The sequence below is a fragment of the Takifugu flavidus genome, chromosome 16 (assembly GCF_003711565.1).
Source record: "Takifugu flavidus isolate HTHZ2018 chromosome 16, ASM371156v2, whole genome shotgun sequence".
Taxonomy (NCBI): domain Eukaryota; kingdom Metazoa; phylum Chordata; class Actinopteri; order Tetraodontiformes; family Tetraodontidae; genus Takifugu; species Takifugu flavidus.
The window spans coordinates 8,000,470-8,019,999 of NC_079535.1; the positions used below are offsets into that span (position 1 = coordinate 8,000,470).

A 19,530-nucleotide genomic window follows, 5' to 3' on the forward strand; every position below is an offset into this window, starting at 1 on the left:
CTGGCCTGGCTTTGCACTAAATGTCTCGAGAGGGTCGTAGATAGAAAGTTAGTGCACCCTCGGATGAATGATGCTCCGATGCATCATTCATCACCATGATGGAACCCAGCTGTGTCTTTAATTTTTAATTTGCAGTGCTAAAAACCATTTGGCTGTACCCCAGACTCTCCAAACCAGGTTAAGAGGCGCACAATCCAACCCAGGAGGAAATAAAACCCGGCAAGATTGCGGCCCTCGACCACTAGTCAGCGCCATGTTCTCATAGAAACTCTAGTACAACAATGTAAACAATAAGTGAAGATTTATTAAAAGTTACATCTGACTCTTGGAAAGGGGACAAAAACTATTTACAAGACCAAAGCAGTGTTTCTGTCAGCATGTCAAAAAAGGTAATCAAATATCTCAAGATATTATATCCAAAACTCTCGGTTTGACCAACTATGGACATGCCGTGTTAACACTCCCAAAAAATTCATTAATGAAGAGCTTCAATTTTTATAAATCCTTAAAAAATAAAAGAGGCACATTTTCCCTCTGTTCTATTGACTTATAAATCATTTAAATGTGGTGTGGTTTTTATTTAAAATGCCAAGGATCGCTCAGGTACAGTCGTTGTCTGAGAAGTAATAATCCTCCTCCGCTTCGCTATCAGACAGCACTCTTTCATTTCCTGGGAACATTTCCCAAACCACAAAGGTGTCTTTTCCTAGTAAAACAAATAAAAAAAGCACATGTTAGAAATGTAAAAGTGATGCCTCACAATCCCGGCGCCCACACTTTACCAGAGTTTACCTGCATTGCCACATCGCTTCATTGTTCGCTTGGCTGATGGTGTTGCGGTGAAGCTCTAAAAGAAAGTAACAGAGGTTTTGTTTTTTTAAAAAAAATCATCTAAATAAAAGACGAGAAGGCAATGACCGTTACCTTTTTAGAAGGAGCCTGTTTGACATTGAACGGATTTTTTTCCCTCTTCTGGAACTGAAAGACGTACTTGTCATCGGTGCTCCTGTGAGGTTGAGAACAATGTTAGCATCAGTTCTCAGCAACCACAATGCAAAAGTGCTCATTCACCTGTTGGAGGAACCCATCATGCCAGGGGTGATATACAGAGCCTGAGGTGTCTTTGCTGCAGGAAAACCTGCCGACATGGGGGTCACGGGCTCCAGGTCTCTGATGTCGTGCTCGTCGCTCAGATTTGAAGTGTAGGTGGTCGGCATCTGAGGATAAAGAATAGGCGGTGAGCTGAGCTGGGATGTTGGAGAAAACGCTGATGTAGAGAGGAGACCACCTCCAGGTGTTTGTTCTGCATGTACGAAGAGCTGAAAACGTCGTCCACGTTGTCTTTGGACATGGTCCCCAGGAAGTGGCGTACCTGCTGCTTTCTCTTGAAGGTACCCACCCCACCAGATATTACCGGATTATCTGTAACAGATTACAGTGACACATCTCCGTATTTGACTTAATTACAACTGGGGCTAAGCTGGCAAACACGTTTCATCTTTAACACATGTCCAAAATATGGGGGAGGGGGGTTGAAGGATCCTCATATGAGAAAGCTCAGGAAAGGTTTTGTTTGAAAGTAAATAAACTCGGTCAAACAAGCACTCGAGGCAGGCTTCTCTCTACCTGGACCTTTTGGTGCTTCTGGCTGCTTCTTTTTCCCTTTCCTGGCTTTCCTGACGGGAGACGGCGAGGTTCCCTGGCAGGTGAGCTGGTTAAGACACTCTTCTGCACGGCGCGTTCCCACAATACTCGCCACCTTTGCCCAGTAATTTGCCGTGTGTTTTGGGTAGAGCGCCACTGCCCTGGATGAGACAAACACACTTCAGTTGGATTCTGTGGAACGGCACGTGGTTTATTGGGGGGACTGTACGCACTCTTGGAGCTTTGCAAGCTCTTCCTCAGTCCATTTATCTTCATCTTGCTCAGGTGGAATCTGCATGTTTCCTTTGTACATCTTTGGTTTCTTGCTCGATGTGGATGATTTACTGTTTGTTGGTTCTGAGATCTTTTTGTTTTTTTCTTGATTTTGCTGTCCTCGTCTCTTCCTCACTTCCTTCCTTCTTTGCTCCGCATGCTGCAGTTGTGGCGAGTCCTCTCCTCTCTTCTTCTGCACTCTTTTAGATGGTTTTGTTCTTCTGACCATTAAACTATCGTGGGCCGAATGTTCTGGTGCCGTTTCGCTAATATGAGGAGACAGTGGAGATGCTGGAACCGTGTGGCGTCTCCTATTTTTCGTCGCGCTCTTCTGTTTTCTTGCCTTCACCGGTGAGGATATTTCATTGCTCCGGTCAGGGGCAGCGTTCACGTGCTGCGCTCTCTGACTGGATCTTGTTTGCCTGCCAGTGCTCCTTTCAGGGATGCTGAGAGACTCCACGGAAGGATCGGGTGAATGGGACGGCTCCTCCCCGCGGTTCCCTTTGACTTTATTCCGTCTGCGGGACGGGGCCTTGGTGTTCCTCTTTGGAGCCAAAGCTGCTTTGTCAACGTTCTGGCTCGGAATCAAGAATTTCTTTAATTTGCTCACAGACACAGCTGCAGTGTCCTCCTGTGGGATTAAAAGACAGTGGCGCTGGTTAGATATATCAGCTGTTAGATGGATTTATTTACAGCTGGGATGACTTCACTTACAGGATTACAGATGGATGTATTGTAACAGTCATGGATGGTGACATTCATGTGTGCATCCAGAATCACCCTCCCTCCTTTCCAGAACTCTAAAGGGGGTTTGATGACACGACCACTTCGGGACAACATTGTAGCAGACGAGGAGGAGGAAGGACCAGTATCAGCTGAAGAGGAGAGTAAACAAACACGTTTGCTTTCATTAGGTTATTTCATTAGCGGTGTTGCTACGTTTTGCATATGTTCATAATATTCTTACGAGTCTTAAAAACATTTTTCCTCTGGCTCTTCACAGAAGGGTTGACGGAGTCTTTTGACTTTGTCTTTGCTGTATTGCCTCTGCTCTCATTTTTCCTTCTAGTGTCTTTGCTGTGGTTGCGAGAAAAAACACACTTCTGTTAAATAAAAACAAAGGGTTGTCACGTGTTCATGATTCTGGCTTTCACGTGTTCTTACAATCTGGACTCTGATAGAAACTTCTCATAAACTTCCTTCCATATGACAGGAAAACCAGTTAAGAACTTCTTCAAAAACCATCTGGGAAAGTCTAAATTCCAAAAGCAAGGCATTAAAAGATTAACAATGGATGCAAAACATTTACATAAATGGGGGTTTATTTTTTAACCATCTTACTCACCAGAGTCCATGTGCAAGTTCATTTTTCCAACCAAGATGTAAACCCTGCCTGTAATGGTCTTCACCGCATAATGAGAAACTCTCTCTGCAATGATGTTACTGTTCCACGCTATGTTCTCCTCCCTGGCAGCAAAAAAAAAACAAGTAGTAATGATTAAAACTACAAACAAAGCCGATCTGCAGTAAAGTTACATGTAGTGCCTCATTTATATCTCAAATGATAAAAACACACGGCCAATAAAAAAGCACCTACCTGTGGATCCCTTCAACAAACAGGCCCTTTTGATTGTGCCTTAGGAACCATTTTCTGAGATGAATTACTCTTTCCTGCCATGAAGGAAAAGACAAAATTGTAACATTCGCTTGAAATAATCATAGGTTCAGTTTTACTTACAGGTGAGATTTTGGAGAGCTGGGGGCAGTCGGGCTGCAACGTGGGTTCGCTCTTCTTCGGAATGGAGACCCGCGGTGAATTGAGTATGAGTGGGTCTTCGATTAAAACAGGTTGCGAAGACACAGCCGGGACGCGGACGTCTTCAGAGGGATCCATAGCAGACTGGCTCTCAGCTGTGTCTGCAATGGACTGACAGCCAGGACCCGTACTCTCCCCATCACTCATCGTGGCCGTGTCCACCGTTTCAGACACAGTGGGCTGAGGTGTATCAATAGATTGAGGGAATTCATCTGTGCAGTGTCAGATAAGAGTGTCACTCGTGTAGAATAGTAACATGAACATGGGAGTAAACCTCAAACAAGGTTTCACACTCACTTGCAGTAAACAGAGCTCTCATGCTGTTGTTGACGTGGCGAACATCTTGGTGGGCCGCTCTATTCTCCCTCTTCTTCATTAAAGCGAACATCTTGGCTGGAGACAGCGGAGGACACATCTCTAATAAAACACGGCAATCTGGTCAGAAAAAGAGCACCTGTCAGTTTGGCCCCCCTAGATTATCAGAAAAGGGGAGATTTCAGAGGAAAAGAAAGCTCACGCTTTGTTGACATTGATCTAGGCGGAGGCATTATGGGTTCCCGAGGGAAGTGGTTGATAACAGGTTGGACAGCAGAGAACCCTGGTCTATGAACCAGGTTCTCCATAACAACACAGCCGTTTCTGTTTTCTTGAGGCTCATTTTGGGTGTCGTTGTGGATCTTTGTGCTGCTGCTAATATTCCCAAAATCCCATGGCTCAAATTTCCTTTTCCTCAGCCTGTTCCTCATCGGAGAATAAACACTGGTGGGAGATTTTTCAAAAGTCTGGTCTTTCCTCAGCATCTGGTCATTTTCCACAGCTTTCATATGCGTCTTGTTGCTCGCATAAAAACCATCGACGTCTCTGGACCGAGTTGATTCTACGTGGTTCTGCTTGCTGTTGACCAAAACATGGGGGTGAGGCACAGCTGATGAATCCAGGAACCCTCCCTTTCTCGGTGTGCATCCATGCTCCCTGCCAGAAACAAGAAGATCCTCGACGAGCGTGTCCCTTGAATTCCAAAAGCCGAAGTTCTTCTGAGGACTTGATATGGGCGAGATGGTCAATGCTTTTGCTTCGTCCCGAGAACTAAATCCCTTTCTCTCATTGAGATTGCATTTCTCTGTTGGTGTCCTGGGCGATCTGAACTCTGCCCCATGGTTTATTTTAAAGTCACCCAGCGGCTCGTTGCGTGTGGAAACCCCATCCTTAGCGTACGCCCCTTCTCTCTGCACTTTAGATTTTAGTTTAGCAAATACCTTGGCGGGGGATTCAGACCGCGGATTTGAGTATTGCAGCAAGTGCTGATGAGAGGCCATTATCTTGAGAAAAAAAACCTAAAAGATCCGTGTGTGTATGTGTGTATGTGTGCTAGCAGTTAGCATCTAGCCTACAAATTTCAAAATTGTCATTACTGCCGCCTTTCGTTCGAAACATGTGACGCTCTTTCGAAACACATACGTCACTTCCGCATACGGCTTCCGGTAAAGCCGGCTCACAATAAACAATTGTAGCTTAAAACTTAAATAAAACAATGTATGCACGATGTCTACTTTTATTACTTATTACTTTTATTACTATTATTTGCCCTATTACCTTGAAATGTCTATTGCTTTAGCCACTGTAGGACTACAGTTTTTGTAATGTGGATTGTTCTCCAATAGAGGGCAGGATTAAAAAAATCATGCCTAATCTACTGAAAACCTTTCGTCGAAGAAGAAAAGAGTCATATTTTCGGGCTACAGCGATACTTGACAGGTAGTTTCCGTCAGTGTTGTTGTAAATGTCTTATTCTCATTTCTCCCACCTGTATGGCTTTTAAGTGACACTAAAGTCTCAACCGTTTGGATCTAAAGTGTTCAGCATTGTCAAAAATCGCCTTGGCAGGATTGACGCAACATGGCAGCAACTCCTGTCTATCGGTGTCTTCTGTCGACTTTAAGGACACATCATCGATGTCAAAGCCGTGGACTTAAGTCCCTGGCAGAGAGGACAGTCAGCCGTTTGCCACATGCTGTAATATGTAACCACGGAGACGCAGGGGGACACGCAAGACCGGATAAAGTGCCCCCGCTGGGTTGGGACGGAAAGAATGGGCAGCAGAAGAACAATTGTCTGTCCCAGTCGGTCTTGGTGGGTTTGGGACTGTGTACCGCGGCGCTTCTGGACGGTCAAAAAGAGGAAGAAGCCAAGGACAGGCGAGGTTCAGTGGCCAGGAAATGTCTCGACCTGCTTGTGTCTTCCGCTCAGTGTGCTTCTCCCTTTAAACCGGACAGCCCCAGATATAAATACAACTTTATTGCAGATGTCGTGGAAAAGTCCACCCCAGCTGTTGTGTACATTGAGATCTTGGGCAGGTAAGTTGACAGGACAGGGGACATAAAGTTGATTTAGATCCAAGTGATCAGGTTTGGGTTCATATGATTTACTTTTTTCTTTGTTTCTAAATTAATACAACATTGCTTCTACTCGATGAACTGAGCTCACCTTTATGTGTTTTTTGAACAGACATCCTTTTTCTGGGAGAGAAGTCACTGTGTCCAATGGCTCTGGGTTCTTAATCAGCACTGATGGTCTCATTGTTACCAACGCTCACGTTGTGGCCAATAAGAGAGGCGTCCGAGTGAAGCTCAACAACGGGGAGATGTACAACGCCACTGTGCAAGACGTCGATCAAGTAGCAGACATCGCCACCATCAAGATCAGTGTGAAGGTGAGTCCATGTTTCTAGCATGATAATGAGCTGATGGCTCATTTCTAATTATATAATATGCAAAATAGAAGTTCGCATATTATATTATAAAGGGTCAGTGTAACGTGAATACTGAATCTAAACACATGGGTCAGGGTTATTCGAATATAAACTCCTGACAACTGGTGATAAGCTGATAAAGGGTCATCCAGCCAGAGAAGGTCTGAGAGCTTACACCAAGGTTCAGAGTTAGGAGGTGCACAAGTGTTTAGATGCTCCCCTGCTGTGTGTTGCACATCAGAACAGAACAGAACTCCTGATTTGATGTTTGGGAGCTCAAACGGTTGATTCCAATTAGATGAAACATAAAAGTCCACTTTAGCATGTGGATTTATGGCTTATGTAGGCCTGTAACTAAACAGTAACAAGACCTTTGATCGACTTATTGAAGCATTCCAGTTTCTAAGTTCACAATTTAATGAGCCCAACCATCCAATATAGTAATAGAACAAACAGCAGTAAGAAATAAAACAATAATTTCTCTTTATAATGACATCTGATGAGGTACCGATCACCAGACTCTCCCCGCTCCTCTTCCTCCACCTGTAGAATCCTTTGCCCACACTCCCCCTTGGATCCTCAGCCCAGGTGCGACAGGGGGAGTTTGTGGTCGCCATGGGGAGCCCGTTTGCGCTCCGGAACACAATCACATCAGGGATCGTCAGCTCAGCACAGAGAGGGAGTAAGGAGCTGGGCCTGTCCAACACCAACATGGATTACATCCAGACTGACGCAGCCATCGACGTGAGTTCAGGGTCACGTCACTGTCTACCGAGGGTTTACTGTCAGTCTGGCATAATTGTCTTTCTTGATGTTACATGTGGCCGACTTGCGTTGCAGTTTGGAAATTCTGGCGGTCCCCTAATAAACTTGGTGAGTCGCTGGCTGCAAATTTTGATCATCACATCGAACTGTTTACCAGAGCTGTTGCAGATTTACTGCACAAGCAGGAGATTTTACGGTTCACATTACTCTCTTGCCTTTCCTCTCCTGCCGATCAGGATGGGGAAGTCATCGGGATAAACACCATGAAGGTCACTGCTGGAATCTCTTTCGCTATTCCATCCGACCGTCTGAGACTTTTCCTGGATCGGGCAGAACAAAAGAAAAGTAAGGAAAAAGCTGCGTGTCTGCCTGCGCTTCCCGTTCCGCGTGATTGCTCTCTGTGTCACGATTTTCCCTCACGTGCTGGTCGTGTCCATCTCTCACAAGGTTCCTGGTTCCGCGATTCAGACACAAGGCGGCGCTACATCGGCGTAATGATGCTGACGTTGACACCGAGGTAGGGGGTGCTCCGCTTCCGCTTGCAGTTTACTGCATCCTATTATCGCGCAGTTTAAAATCCGTCGTGTTCCTTTTCTTCTCCTGCAGCATCATTGCAGAGTTAAAGCTGAGGGATCCATCCTTCCCGGAGGTGACGCACGGCGTCCTGATCCACAGAGTGATCATGGGCTCTCCGGCCGACAGGTCAGCAGACGAACCAGCTGCATGAATGATCGGTGATTTTAATCGAGTGGCACTGACTAAATTTAGCACGACTGCATTTATTTTAGAGCTGGAATGATTCCGGGAGACATCGTGGTGGAGATAAACGGAGCAAAGGCGAACACCTCAGAGGAGGTCTACGAGGCCGTCCGCAGCAGCGACCACATCAGCATGCTGGTTCAGAGAGGCGGCGAGCTGCTTCGACTGCGCGTCACTCCCGAATACACAGAGTGAGACAGACGACTCCGTTTGTCAGGATCACACCGTCCGAGAACTGTGTAGTAAAAATGAAATATCTTTGTAAGGTAATAAAAATGAAAATCGAAGCAGAAAGGAATGTTTCGAACTTCTGCCCCCGTCGATGGAACCTTCAAGAGGCGTCCCGTACATTCACGTGCCAGGTCGAAACCCCATCTGTGCCAACAGGAAGTGACCGTCACGAGGAAAGAATAAAAACATAAAAGTCCAGTTATGGTTTTGGGTGTGGGGCCAGCTTTGTTGGTATTTTGGAAATTTCCATGCAACGACAATGAAAGTTTAAACACGTGTTCTTTATTAAAGCTGTTTAATGTTGAACAGCAACAAGAAGCATGACAGACAACAGAATGGTTTTAAACTGACTACCATTTAAGGTGCAAGCCACTTTGACAGCTCAGAGACGCCAAGATAATGACTGGTCACACAAGTAAAATGCGAATGCTTGGAGATGCCGCGTGCTTGATACAGATTCTGGAGTTTGTCTCACATGATAAAAAAAAGCCCACACATGAATTCACTTGTGCTTGATGGAAATGCCAAAGGAAACAGAGGGAAGATTTCTGACTGACTCAAAGCTGTGAATTCAAACTGAGTAAATTAAAAGTTTCCTGGTATATGCATACACACAGTAACACACACTTACAGTAAAGTAATAAAGTGACATGTACTGGACTGCTACACACGTTTACCTCAAAGACTTAATTGATACATTCAAACCACAAAAGGTTTAAACTATATATTTTTGGACTAAAGACATCTGTTAGGTACAAGTACTACAACATACAAGTATGGGAGGAAAAATAAAATTGTTCAAATCCCATTAGAACAACATTAAAAAGGCTTAATATATATTGCTGGTAATATTTTTCTTTTTAAGAAAATATAAATTGTGCGACTGAAGCTTACATTACACTGCTGGCCTGGCAGTAGAGCCAGGTTCTATGGTGACCGGCTAGGAAAAGGTCATCTGTCGAGGCGCTGAGTGCTAAAAGACTCCCCGAAAGAGAGAGCCAACGAAAAAACATTGGGACATCTTGCGATGTCTGAATCCCTTGCACCAAATCTCAGAGCTGCGATGGTGTTTCACACGGTGGAATGCTGCAAATATCACATTAGGTGCACAAACGGCAGCCGAACTCTAGTCAAATTTGTTCGGATACATAAATAGGGGTCAGGGAGGAGGGTTGGGCTTCCTGGAGAGGGAGTGACTTTAGGTTGGAGGAACTGTAGTGTCCACTAATTCAGCAGTGAGCAGGATAAGCTTTGACTCAGTTGACGTGGTCCAGCGCTCGCAGCAACTCCTCCCCCTGCAGCAAGAACTGACGGCCCTGTAGGGGGGCGTTGACCTCGCAGTCGTCGCGGGTGAGCTGTGGTAAGCTGAAGAGTGAACTGGTGTCTTCTGACGTGGTGCCCAGCAAACGAGTGGCCAAGTCTACGGGACACGACAGGAAGCGACGGTCGCAATTCAGTGAGGTTTTAGGTTTGAGGCGACGGAGCGAAGAAGGAGAAGCAGCTCCACGTACCTGTGGGCAGCAGAAGTATGGTCCTGGTTGTTCCCATGTCGGAGGCCTTCAGCTTTTTGCCCTGCTCGATTTGCCCCATGTGCAGAACTCCCTGAGGAAAAGGACCAAATCCAGATGTTTAAAATCTCCCCTCGTAAATGTCAATTAAGGAATTTACACCTTGAGAACGTACCTGTTCGATCGTGTCTTTCACGTCAGCCAGTTTTCTTTTGCGTGGGGTGTTCTGAGCTGCCAGCGTCCTGAGTTCGACCTCTTTGTTCAGCTGTGTGGTCCTACGACACAGCAGTGGGACTTTAAACGAGCAAATCCCCAAATGAACACCATTAAATCATTGCAAGGTAGGGAAAAAAATACCTCTTAGCAAGTATGGTAGCAAGGTGAGGGGTGCTCAGTGGTTCAGGGGGTGCTGGGGAAGCTGTGCAGCTGTCTGGTAAGCTGAAGGGGGAACCGGGATAGCTGGGGATTTCTGGTGTCAGGCAGACAGAGGTGCTTTGCAGCGGGTTTCCTGGTCCAGAAGGTAGAGCCTCATCCGGGGAGAGACTGCGCAGCTGGAAGTCGTCATCCATGGAGATGTAGGGAGCCAACATCTCCAGATCCAAGTCTTCCATTGCCTGCGGGGGGCATGCATGAGTTACCGCAACACGGTCCGACACGTGTGTTGATCAGTAATTAGACCGTGTCCGTTTGAGCGTGATCACCTGTGTGGTGAAGGGGGTCTTGGGCTCCGTATCAATGGTGAAAAGCTTCTCCACCAAGTCCAGTTTGAAGTCTGAGCTCATATCCGAGTCCATGCAGAAACAGAGATCATGTGGACTATCGACCTAAAAAGGTGTAGGATTAAAGTGATTCCCCTGCTCTGTGGACATTGAACCACTATAAATGTTTATCTTGACGGTAATCAGCTTTACCACTGAGGAGCTGGCAGGCGTAGCAGAAGAGTCGAGGATGCAGCGCTTCCCTTTTGTATCGTCGGGGGTGGTGGGCGCGACATGGAGAGGCTCGCTGGGCGGCAGAGGAGACAGAGGCAGAACCAGCTTTTCGCTCGTAGATGGGAGCATCACATCGTTGTAGAGAGGAACTTCCTTCAGCAGCTGCATCTCTGAATCCATCAAAAACCACAGCACAGGTGTCAGAAGCACACATGAGAAGACAGAGAGAGAGAGGGCCAGACTGAAGACCAACCGGGGCAGCTGAAGTCCAGCGAAATGATTGTGTCTCCAGCAGCGGGGGCCAGCAGGGTGAGGGCCTCGGGCTTCTCCTTCAGCTTGTCGTACAGGCTGCACACTGGCTGGCTTTCCGTCACCTCAGTCAACATTTCCATGACGTCCAACTCTGGGTTTTTCTCTTCCTCCTTCAGCAGAGGCTCAGAAATGTCAGGGGAGCTGCTCTCGATGATGAACTTTTTCTCTTCCTCCTCCTGCAGCAGCTCCTCCTTCACAGGCTTCACGTCTGCAGTCTGCTCCAGAGACAGGACCATCTTCTCCTCCTGAATGCCGCTGTAACATGACAGAGAAGTTGTTTGTTGTCCTGGGTTTAGGGTATTTTTACACTTTATTACAGCCCCCACGGAAAGTAAAGACATTTAGAGATCTGCACCTGAGCACAAAGTTGACACAGACGACACACTGCGGCTGGGAGTTCTTGGTGTTATAGATGACGGTTGCTTGAGTTTCCAACCACACGAAGCCGCCTCTCTTGGCCAACATTCGGTACTGACCTGTGCAGACCTGGCCCTTTGCAAACACTACCAAAGACCAAAAAAGGAGAGCGATTTAAATCAGACTTTTATTCAAAATGCATTTCAAAAAATCACCTAGATGATTTCTTGCTGTCTGTATGAATGATTATTGTACTGAGCTGCTTACAGTTGTGGTGAGTCTTGGCGAGATGATCCGAGTCCTGAGCATGGTAATACTCATAAACTGAACGATTCAGCAGGTCCTCTGGCTCATAACCCATGAGCTCAGTAATCCTGGACAAGTAAAAAAAAAAAAAACAACAACTTACAAATGTATCATTGTACTGTCGATGACCGCGGTAGTACCTCCTCTGAACACTAGGTGGCTCCGGTTGACTATGCCAATACCGACTAAGCAACAATAAGAAGAGGAATTCCATGCTGAGATTCTTAAGTAGAATTGCACAAAATATAGACATTAATATTGCTATCAGCCAATCATTTTTAACATTTGCGTGCATCTGGGCGGATATTAACATCAAATGTGTGCATCCATCTAATTTCCATTTGTGTGCCAGGATTGTGGGCTGTTAAAGTGAGGAGAAAAAATGATGAAAGAAGATAATCGAAAAGCTGCATGCAACACTTGCAAGGTCGAGGTAATGCGAGGGGGATGCCGTGTCACGCCATTCAACACCACGCAAATGATAAGTCATTTGCAAAACCGCCACCCAGAAGTTCCTAAACAATGGCAGGACGCTGACGCTGGCAAAGGTCGTCAGCAGGCGGAAATTTAAAAAAAGCAGTAGCAGCCAAAGTTCGCAAGTTTGAGTTTAAATGAAGTCGCCTTGAGCTTAAAATGTGTTTGATTGCCACGAATACTGTGATAAGGTAACTTTGTTAGGATATTTGTTGATTTATGATCCTCATAATTTATAGTAATTCATGACTTCCAGGAGGTTTGTGAATTGAGGGAGTTAAACTACCTCACGATGAAGGTGGTATTGCTGCTAGTGGAGGCTTGTCAAGCTACACGAGCACGAAAGACTGTAAAGTTTACTATAAAAAGCTAACAACTGTAAATGAAAAATAATGTAGGCCTCCTTGATGTCAGCATTGCAACGGTGTATCGGAAAACTGGATCGGATCGGTATCGGCAATACAGTGTTTATGCAGCATCGGCATTGGATCTGTAGAAAATTTTATCATCTCAAAAACCTTTTCTCTTATTATCAGTAAATAGTGCTATGGGCCCAAACAACAATTCTAATACCAGGTGTTCGTACTGGCAAAAATGATCATATTGGTGCATCCTGATCCTTAAGCATTTAATGGGTTAATGAATGACTTACCTCTCATCACAATCTGTGAACTTCATGTCCATTGTATGACGGCTGAGGAAGGTCTTGGTGTCCAGAGGGAACTCAATGTTGGCGGGGTGAGGGATGGGGTCACAGATCAAAACCAGGTATGGGACCGCCGACTCCTTTTGCTCATCAGGACTGGGCTCAGTGTGGTTCTCATATACACGCACATGTCCTGAGCAGTGCAGCACCTGGACGAGGAGCAAGATCAGACAACTGGCCCACAACACCAGGAAAGATCACTTCAATTTGCCATCATCACCTTCCATGTAGCGGATTTAACGTTGACGGTGCGACCTCTGCTCGTCAGGGTGCATTTCATGCGAAGGAAAAAGCTTCTTTCCGTGTTTGGCTCCTTGGCCTTTTTGGAGCCTGAAATCACAAGACAGTGACAGTTAAAAAAGGGAACAAGCGCTCAGTGCATTTTATCCACTCCCACACCACAACATCTCACGTTGCTTTTCCGTTTCTGGGTGTTACAGTAAACATTCGCTGACTCTTTGCATATTCTGTTTTCAGAGGAAATGTTCGACTGTTCTGAGCCGCTGCAGGTGAAACAATTCCAGCCTATCGTTCACATTTGCCTCACGTTTGATTACACTGGACAATGAAGCTCACGTGTGAGAGAAGCAGGACAAAGGCTTCACTTTAGGATCGGCAAAGATTGCTTATCACTATCAGGAGGATAAAAAAATCCTAAAGCATAAAGTTTTATGGAAATGTGATGTGAAACTGAAACAGAAACTGGACCAGCTGTGCTGTTTGGGTTAATAATTCTAGAAATTGTTGCATGAGACGTCAACAAAATACACCCAAGCAACTACAACAAAGCTCAATTATGAAGCGGGAAAATGTAAAACACGTGTTTAAAATGAAATGATCACCTGTTCTATGGATCAACATCTCCCTCAGTTCCTCCTGGTCGCAGGGATGGATGAAGTCAAACACGCTGTGGCCAGTCAGATCAAACTGGGAAGAAACGACCACACAAAAGATGCTACATTTTAAACTTTTCTTGTGTAAAGACAAAAATCGTTTTCCTACACGAAAGCTCCCGGCTACCCCAAAATCCTCCGATCTCCCTCAGTGGTCTCTTTAATGCACACACTCATCCAATAAAACCTACCTGTGCCAGCCCGAGGCACTTGCTGATGTTCTCAGAGAGATAGATCATGTCTCCATCTTCAGATAGCACCATCAGAAAGCCATCCAGAGCCTTCAGATAGGAACCATTTAGCTGCAGGTCCAGGTCCGTTTCCTCCCCTGTTATGGGCTCACCTACAGGAGACAGGAGAGCGGAGATGGGGCCGTTAAAGAATGGCTGAGAAATAAAAGCAAATGAGGCAGACGGCAGGTTTTGTGGGCATGAAAAGACATGAAATGCACATTTGGGATGACTTTTTGACCCATCAGATGGGTGTGCCTTTAAAATCCAATTTTATTTCAGCGAAAATGTGCCTCTGTGACAAATACAAGATGTTCACGCACTCACCAGCGTTCAGAAGGTTCCTCATGCGCAGGTAGCTGATGGTGAGTCTCATTATGGAGGCCTTGTCCAGACTGGAGCTGATGCTGTGGGCCAGGGGCAGTTCCTGAGCCAGCTGGTAGAACACCTCCGACTCCTTGCCGCGCCGACATCGCGCGGCATCTCTCGACTTCTCCTTTCTCCGCTCTGAACTCACCCTGCGAGAGACGAGCGCTTGGTCATTAACCGGTTCTGCTCCCACGACACACACGAGAAGAGGCATCCCTCCGTCCGGAGTGTTTACTGAGGCCGATCAGCTGCTGGCCTGTCGGCGGCTGCAGCAAACAACCGTCTGTGTCCCACTCAGACACATTCACATCAATGGCTGTTTGCCACCGTTTTATTGGTCGCTGCCCAAAAGAAAGGAGTCCGCCCCCTCGGAGTGATTGGCTGGCTGGAGAGGCATGGTTACTTCTGTCTCTTGGTGCACGGCCAAACTGTAGTGCAACACAAATCACCGTGACATTTATGCGCCTGGCTCAACAGATTCAGAGAGGAGGATGATAATACTGGCACTGACAGACACCTACCAGACAAACACACCATATTTATTATTGTGCTACATTAGTACATTATATATATCTGAATCAAGCAGCCTTCAAAGCTCTGGATCTCCACAGAGTTTTATGTATTTCTAAATAGTAAAAGACTTTCAAAACCATGATTTTCCTGTATTTGCCATAAAAAACTCGCAGCTTTTTAGACTCCCTGAGTTTCTGATGAAATTGCGATCAATAGCCCGTCATTGAGTCGCTCCCTAAAACCTCACCTGCATTTTGATAACGCTAGAGGACACACAAACAGAACCGAGTGCACTTCCAAAGCTCGGGGCTTTCAAACATTCACTCACATTACATTGATCTGTTGTGCATTTACTGCACAGGCCCGGGCCAAGTTCTTCCCCTGAGAACGGACCCTTTCCCTAAAATTAGCCCATCGAATCTCCCGTCAGGGTTGCGAAGACATTTTCCCAGCACGTCCCTTTTCATCTAAAACAAAGTTGCATGTTCAGTATTTCTTTTCAAGGTGAAATTTCAATAGGATACAATCTTACAGATGGAACTTAATAGAATGTCCTGTACTCTAATAAGCTTCTGTATTCACCAACATCACCCAGGTTCACAAAGCAGCAATTTAGTAAAGACCGAGTCAAACGTTGGAACTTCTCCAGAAATGTGTGTTCATGGCATTCCTAAAAACTTGTGCAGTCTGTAAACATCAGAGTTAAAGCTAATGGCATTCCGAGATGTACTTCATCATCTAAAAGCTCCTGGATGAGCAAAGGAGGGAGGGAGAGAAAGCCACCGTGGATGATGGACTGATATATCATCACGTGTGCCAACCGCTCTCTGACACAGAGCCTGGTGCTTCCAGCTATTTCTGTGCAGGTTTGGGCATGCAGCACAACAAAGCTAATTTACCTTGGAAAGATTTTCAAACGTGCTTTGAACAGCGATTCAGAGTCAACACGCTCAAGTTCGTGGTCCTCGTCTTCATATATGTCAAAGCAGCACAGACACGAAACCGCTCCAAGACCCAGCACGAAAACGAGCTGTAAATCTTTCATTAGGACGGTAATTAACTCAATGTGCATCACTCAGTAACGAGTACACAAAAGTGCTCCTTTCGGATCTTCAGTGAAATGAAACCGGCCAGGTCTGTTAATATTAAAACAAAGACACAGAGAGGCCACGGTTGCATAACGCCACGAAGGCCCAGCACTCCTCTGCTCCACAATCACCCTCGCAGAGGATCATTTATACTCCAAAAACCACTGGAGCTGTTAACAATCCAGCTTTGGGACTGACAAACACAGCAGAGCCTGGTGGAAAAAGCCCAGCGCTTGTAGAATTCCCGGTCTGATACGGCCTCTGTCAGAACACTGACCTATTTCAGTCAGAAAATGTTCTGTCGGGCTCGTTCACCACGACAGTCAGGGCTGGCCAAACATTACATAATCCCATCTGGGCGACTTTAAACCGTGTAGTGAACACGGGGGACAAAAATGCAGTGGAATAAAAGAGCAGGTTAGAAGCTCAATTCTTACAAGGTCCAATATTTTGGGAGCTTCTGTGGCGTATGTTTCTGGAAAAACACAGCAGAAAGACCATTGTGAGCGCCAAGCATTGTAAAGTGAGCAGCATCCGTTCAGGACATCTATCAGGGGAGGTGTGGTGGGATTCTACTCACACTTCCCTGCATTGTTCCCAAAACACGCTGTCAAAGTCATTATGGAATTGGCAGATTTCTCAGAAAAGAGAGGGGAATGGGAGCGCATCCCATTAAAAATTCCAGACTCTGATGCTAGGAGACACTGTCTGGTACAGCGTGTCAACACTCGCACAAAAATAAAACCGTTTTGCTGACGATTTAGAAGTAAATAACACGTGAACAAAAACAAACGATGCGCTCCACTAATTAGTCGAGGATGTTTCCAGGTAACCAGGATACTGTCTCTGTGCCGTTAAACACCCTTACTGACGCCAGGTCTTAGTCATTATGAAACTAGGCACAAATAATAACATCAGTTCATAGCAGCTGGAACTGCCTCAAACCAGAACTCAGATATTTATCTCCTCTGAAATCAGACGGAACACACACTAAACAAATGTTGATCATGACGGGCCATCATTTTAAACAGCTACTGGCTTCTGGATTGCAGACAGATCTGTCAACAGCACACCGATGATGAGCCTTTGACCCAATGGGTGGCCTGTAATAGCACCAAGGCTGTGTTATACATCTGTAATAAGCACACAGCTGCGGTATCTCTGAGCTAAATGCTGATTACATGACAAGTGCAGCATTTTGCTGACTGTGGTGTGCAACAGAACAATTTTGTGCAAAACCAAGTGGCTCGGGGGCCAACTTAAAAAAGCCACAAATTCTAATTGTCAGGATAATATGATAATTAGAACTGGCAACTCAAAACTAGATGATCTCTTACACAGCAGAGATTGTCAGTGATTAATTTCTGCATGTATCCAGTGTTTTGCTTTGTGAAAGGTAAAGAGCAGCTGTACAGCAACATAGCAAGTATTTTTACAACTTAGATTTCACATAGATTTACAATCTAAGGGTTTTTTACATTCTTCACTGTGAAAAAGGGACTTATGTTCCAGTAATAAATAGTCAATTTGCTGAACATTTCTACCTAAAACAAAGTTGGCATGGTGACATTCCAAGGTTTTCTGCTTTGACCAGTATAATAGTGTTCTCTGATGCTGTATCGTGGCCACAGGAAATGTCTTTTATCTGCCAATCACACACTGTTTCCAGTCATATCAGCGAGCTAAGCACACAAATCGATTCTTGTCCACTTGTCGACAAAAGCCCGTCCAATAATAATAATAATAATAATAATGCTCACCATTTTTAAATTGAACAATTAAACAGAAAATGATTACATCATAACATAAATCAGGGGCCATGCAAGGCAAAGCTAATGCCCAAGTCGAATGTTCAAACTTTCAAAAGTCAATCCAAGTAAACTTTCTCCGGAGTTTAGGCATGTAAAATAACATTATTACTGATTAAGACAATGGGATTTATTAAAACACCAGGCATATAACAATTGCAGCATTTCTAAAAGTCAGTAAGAATGGCCCGAGATAATCAAAAATAAAAATATATAAATAATGAACATTTCATCAGACACACAACATCTTGAAGAAAAAAAAGGATTTGGGTTCTGTAATTTACAGTAGTTTTTACCCTTTTGATTGACACCAGGCACAACAAACTGAGACATTTAGCTGAAAACTAGGTTACTGTTGTTAAAATAACAGATTCCCATTTCTATTAAAATACTATCTGTAACTAGTTCTAAGCAGAAGGTTACTCTTAAACAGCTTAATGTCAAAAGATTGGTCGGCGGCTAGCTCGGCTAGCCGCTTGCTAACCGCTAGCGTCACCAGGAAGCCCATTTTGTCGAACTAACAGGGTTAACCTTGAATTAATCCCGCAACACCACACCGATAATACCAGCCGAATCTCAAACTAGCACAACAGTCGTTCACTAGGCTGTTAAACCACCCACCCAGCGTTGCTGTTCAGAGAAAGCTAGCGTTTACGTTACCTTTTCTTTTCTGGTGCAATTCCCGTGTCCATGTCAGGACGCAACGGCTTGAGTTGAGTCTCTCTCTGGGTATCAAACTGTGTCCGGCCCCGTCGAGAAATACACAATAATCCCGAGCTTTCTGACTAAGTCCTAAAAAAACTGTTAAGTGCGTTGCATACGACTTCCAAGCGTATGAAAGTCGCCCAGGATAATAAGTGCTCCACTCGCCTACTGTTCCACAGTGCCACGCTGGAGAAGCGATCGCTACTTTCCGTAAAGGATCAGTCACAGCCCCCCCTCCCCCCTCCATCGCCGCGGAGGCGCGCAAGTCACATGAGCCGCGAGTACGCGCACCGGAAGTCGAGGAATAGCATCGACCAATCACAGGCGGGGCTGGTTATGACGCAGGTTGCAGCTTACAGCTGCGGGCCATGACCGTAACACCGGGAAATCACCCATTTAGTTCGTTGATCTATCTTCAAAAAAACAAATGGGTTAAATTATTTGTTATTAAAATGATTGACGTCAAGCTACAGATGTGCTGTCAATGATAATACAATAATGCAAACAATTACTTTAGGATAGCACGTGGGTCAATTCGGTAGAGTGCTACTGTTTTTTTCCTCAACTGGTTTGGTGATTTATCTCATGACAGGCTTCTCACATTTGGCAGTTATAAATTAGTCAAATCAATTAAGTTCTTTGTGGGAAGAGAATATGGAAGGAACATTGTTTCCTGATGGTTCTGGTAGGAATGACACACCCCAATAAATGATCACTCGCCATCTGACTCAGCTGAGTTTTGTTGCTTGGCCACATAAGGAACGGCTATGGTTTCCAGAACTGTGGGCCAAAAAACAGAATATTACCAGCATACCTCAACTTTGACAAGGAGGCAATTGAAAACATGACGAGACAGGGCTTTACCTGGCCTGAGATGATTAATTCTATTACCAGTAAACCAGTGAGAGAACAATGAGAGGGAAAAGCTCAGCATTTATTACACAGACATATCTGTATTGTTCTCATGTAACACTGTGCTAAAGGTTACTGCTAAGACTGACTTATTTAGTCATTCTCCTTCCGATTGGCTGGAGGGAGTGTTATGGTTCTAGCCCCACCTTCTGCCGTAGGTCATTCAAGGTGAGGCACCAT

The 19,530-nt window shown here is 45.2% G+C and overlaps 3 protein-coding genes across 4 annotated transcripts; 1 reads left to right on the forward strand and 2 right to left on the reverse strand.

Annotated features, from left to right (window-relative positions):
- Window positions 1–284: 284 nt before the first annotated feature.
- On the reverse strand, window positions 285–5,154 carry mis18bp1 (MIS18 binding protein 1). Its single transcript, XM_057059163.1, has 15 exons — window positions 4,251–5,154; window positions 4,031–4,168; window positions 3,656–3,945; window positions 3,515–3,588; window positions 3,263–3,384; window positions 3,082–3,172; window positions 2,885–2,994; window positions 2,632–2,792; window positions 1,878–2,548; window positions 1,627–1,805; window positions 1,289–1,422; window positions 1,072–1,217; window positions 925–1,006; window positions 793–847; window positions 285–706 (listed from the first exon to the last, which is right to left on the reverse strand). The coding sequence occupies exons 1-15, from the start codon at window positions 5,047–5,049 to the stop codon at window positions 600–602; spliced, it is 3,159 nt and encodes a 1,052-aa protein (XP_056915143.1). The 5' UTR covers window positions 5,050–5,154; the 3' UTR covers window positions 285–599.
- A 271-nt stretch (window positions 5,155–5,425) lies between these two features.
- LOC130540195 (serine protease HTRA2, mitochondrial-like) lies at window positions 5,426–8,300 on the forward strand. Of its 2 annotated transcripts, none has more exons than XM_057059182.1 (8): window positions 5,426–6,087; window positions 6,239–6,443; window positions 7,032–7,226; window positions 7,323–7,355; window positions 7,484–7,764; window positions 7,854–7,949; window positions 8,036–8,197; window positions 8,273–8,300. In XM_057059182.1, the coding sequence occupies exons 1-8, from the start codon at window positions 5,630–5,632 to the stop codon at window positions 8,274–8,276; spliced, it is 1,434 nt and encodes a 477-aa protein (XP_056915162.1). In that variant the 5' UTR covers window positions 5,426–5,629; the 3' UTR covers window positions 8,277–8,300. The 2 variants fall into 2 exon arrangements, with proteins under 2 accessions (XP_056915162.1, XP_056915163.1); XM_057059183.1 differs by having other exon boundaries at window positions 5,429–6,087; window positions 7,484–7,592; window positions 7,695–7,764; window positions 8,036–8,300.
- A 199-nt stretch (window positions 8,301–8,499) lies between these two features.
- Window positions 8,500–18,683, reverse strand: hif1aa (hypoxia inducible factor 1 subunit alpha a). Its single transcript, XM_057059171.1, has 15 exons — window positions 18,394–18,683; window positions 14,283–14,473; window positions 13,917–14,068; window positions 13,675–13,759; window positions 13,053–13,162; window positions 12,779–12,981; window positions 11,614–11,720; window positions 11,345–11,492; window positions 10,931–11,244; window positions 10,657–10,847; window positions 10,447–10,569; window positions 10,103–10,359; window positions 9,921–10,020; window positions 9,749–9,839; window positions 8,500–9,657 (listed from the first exon to the last, which is right to left on the reverse strand). Exons 1-15 carry the CDS (start codon window positions 18,423–18,425, stop codon window positions 9,494–9,496), a joined length of 2,268 nt encoding a protein of 755 aa, XP_056915151.1. The 5' UTR covers window positions 18,426–18,683; the 3' UTR covers window positions 8,500–9,493.
- Window positions 18,684–19,530: the final 847 nt, after the last annotated feature.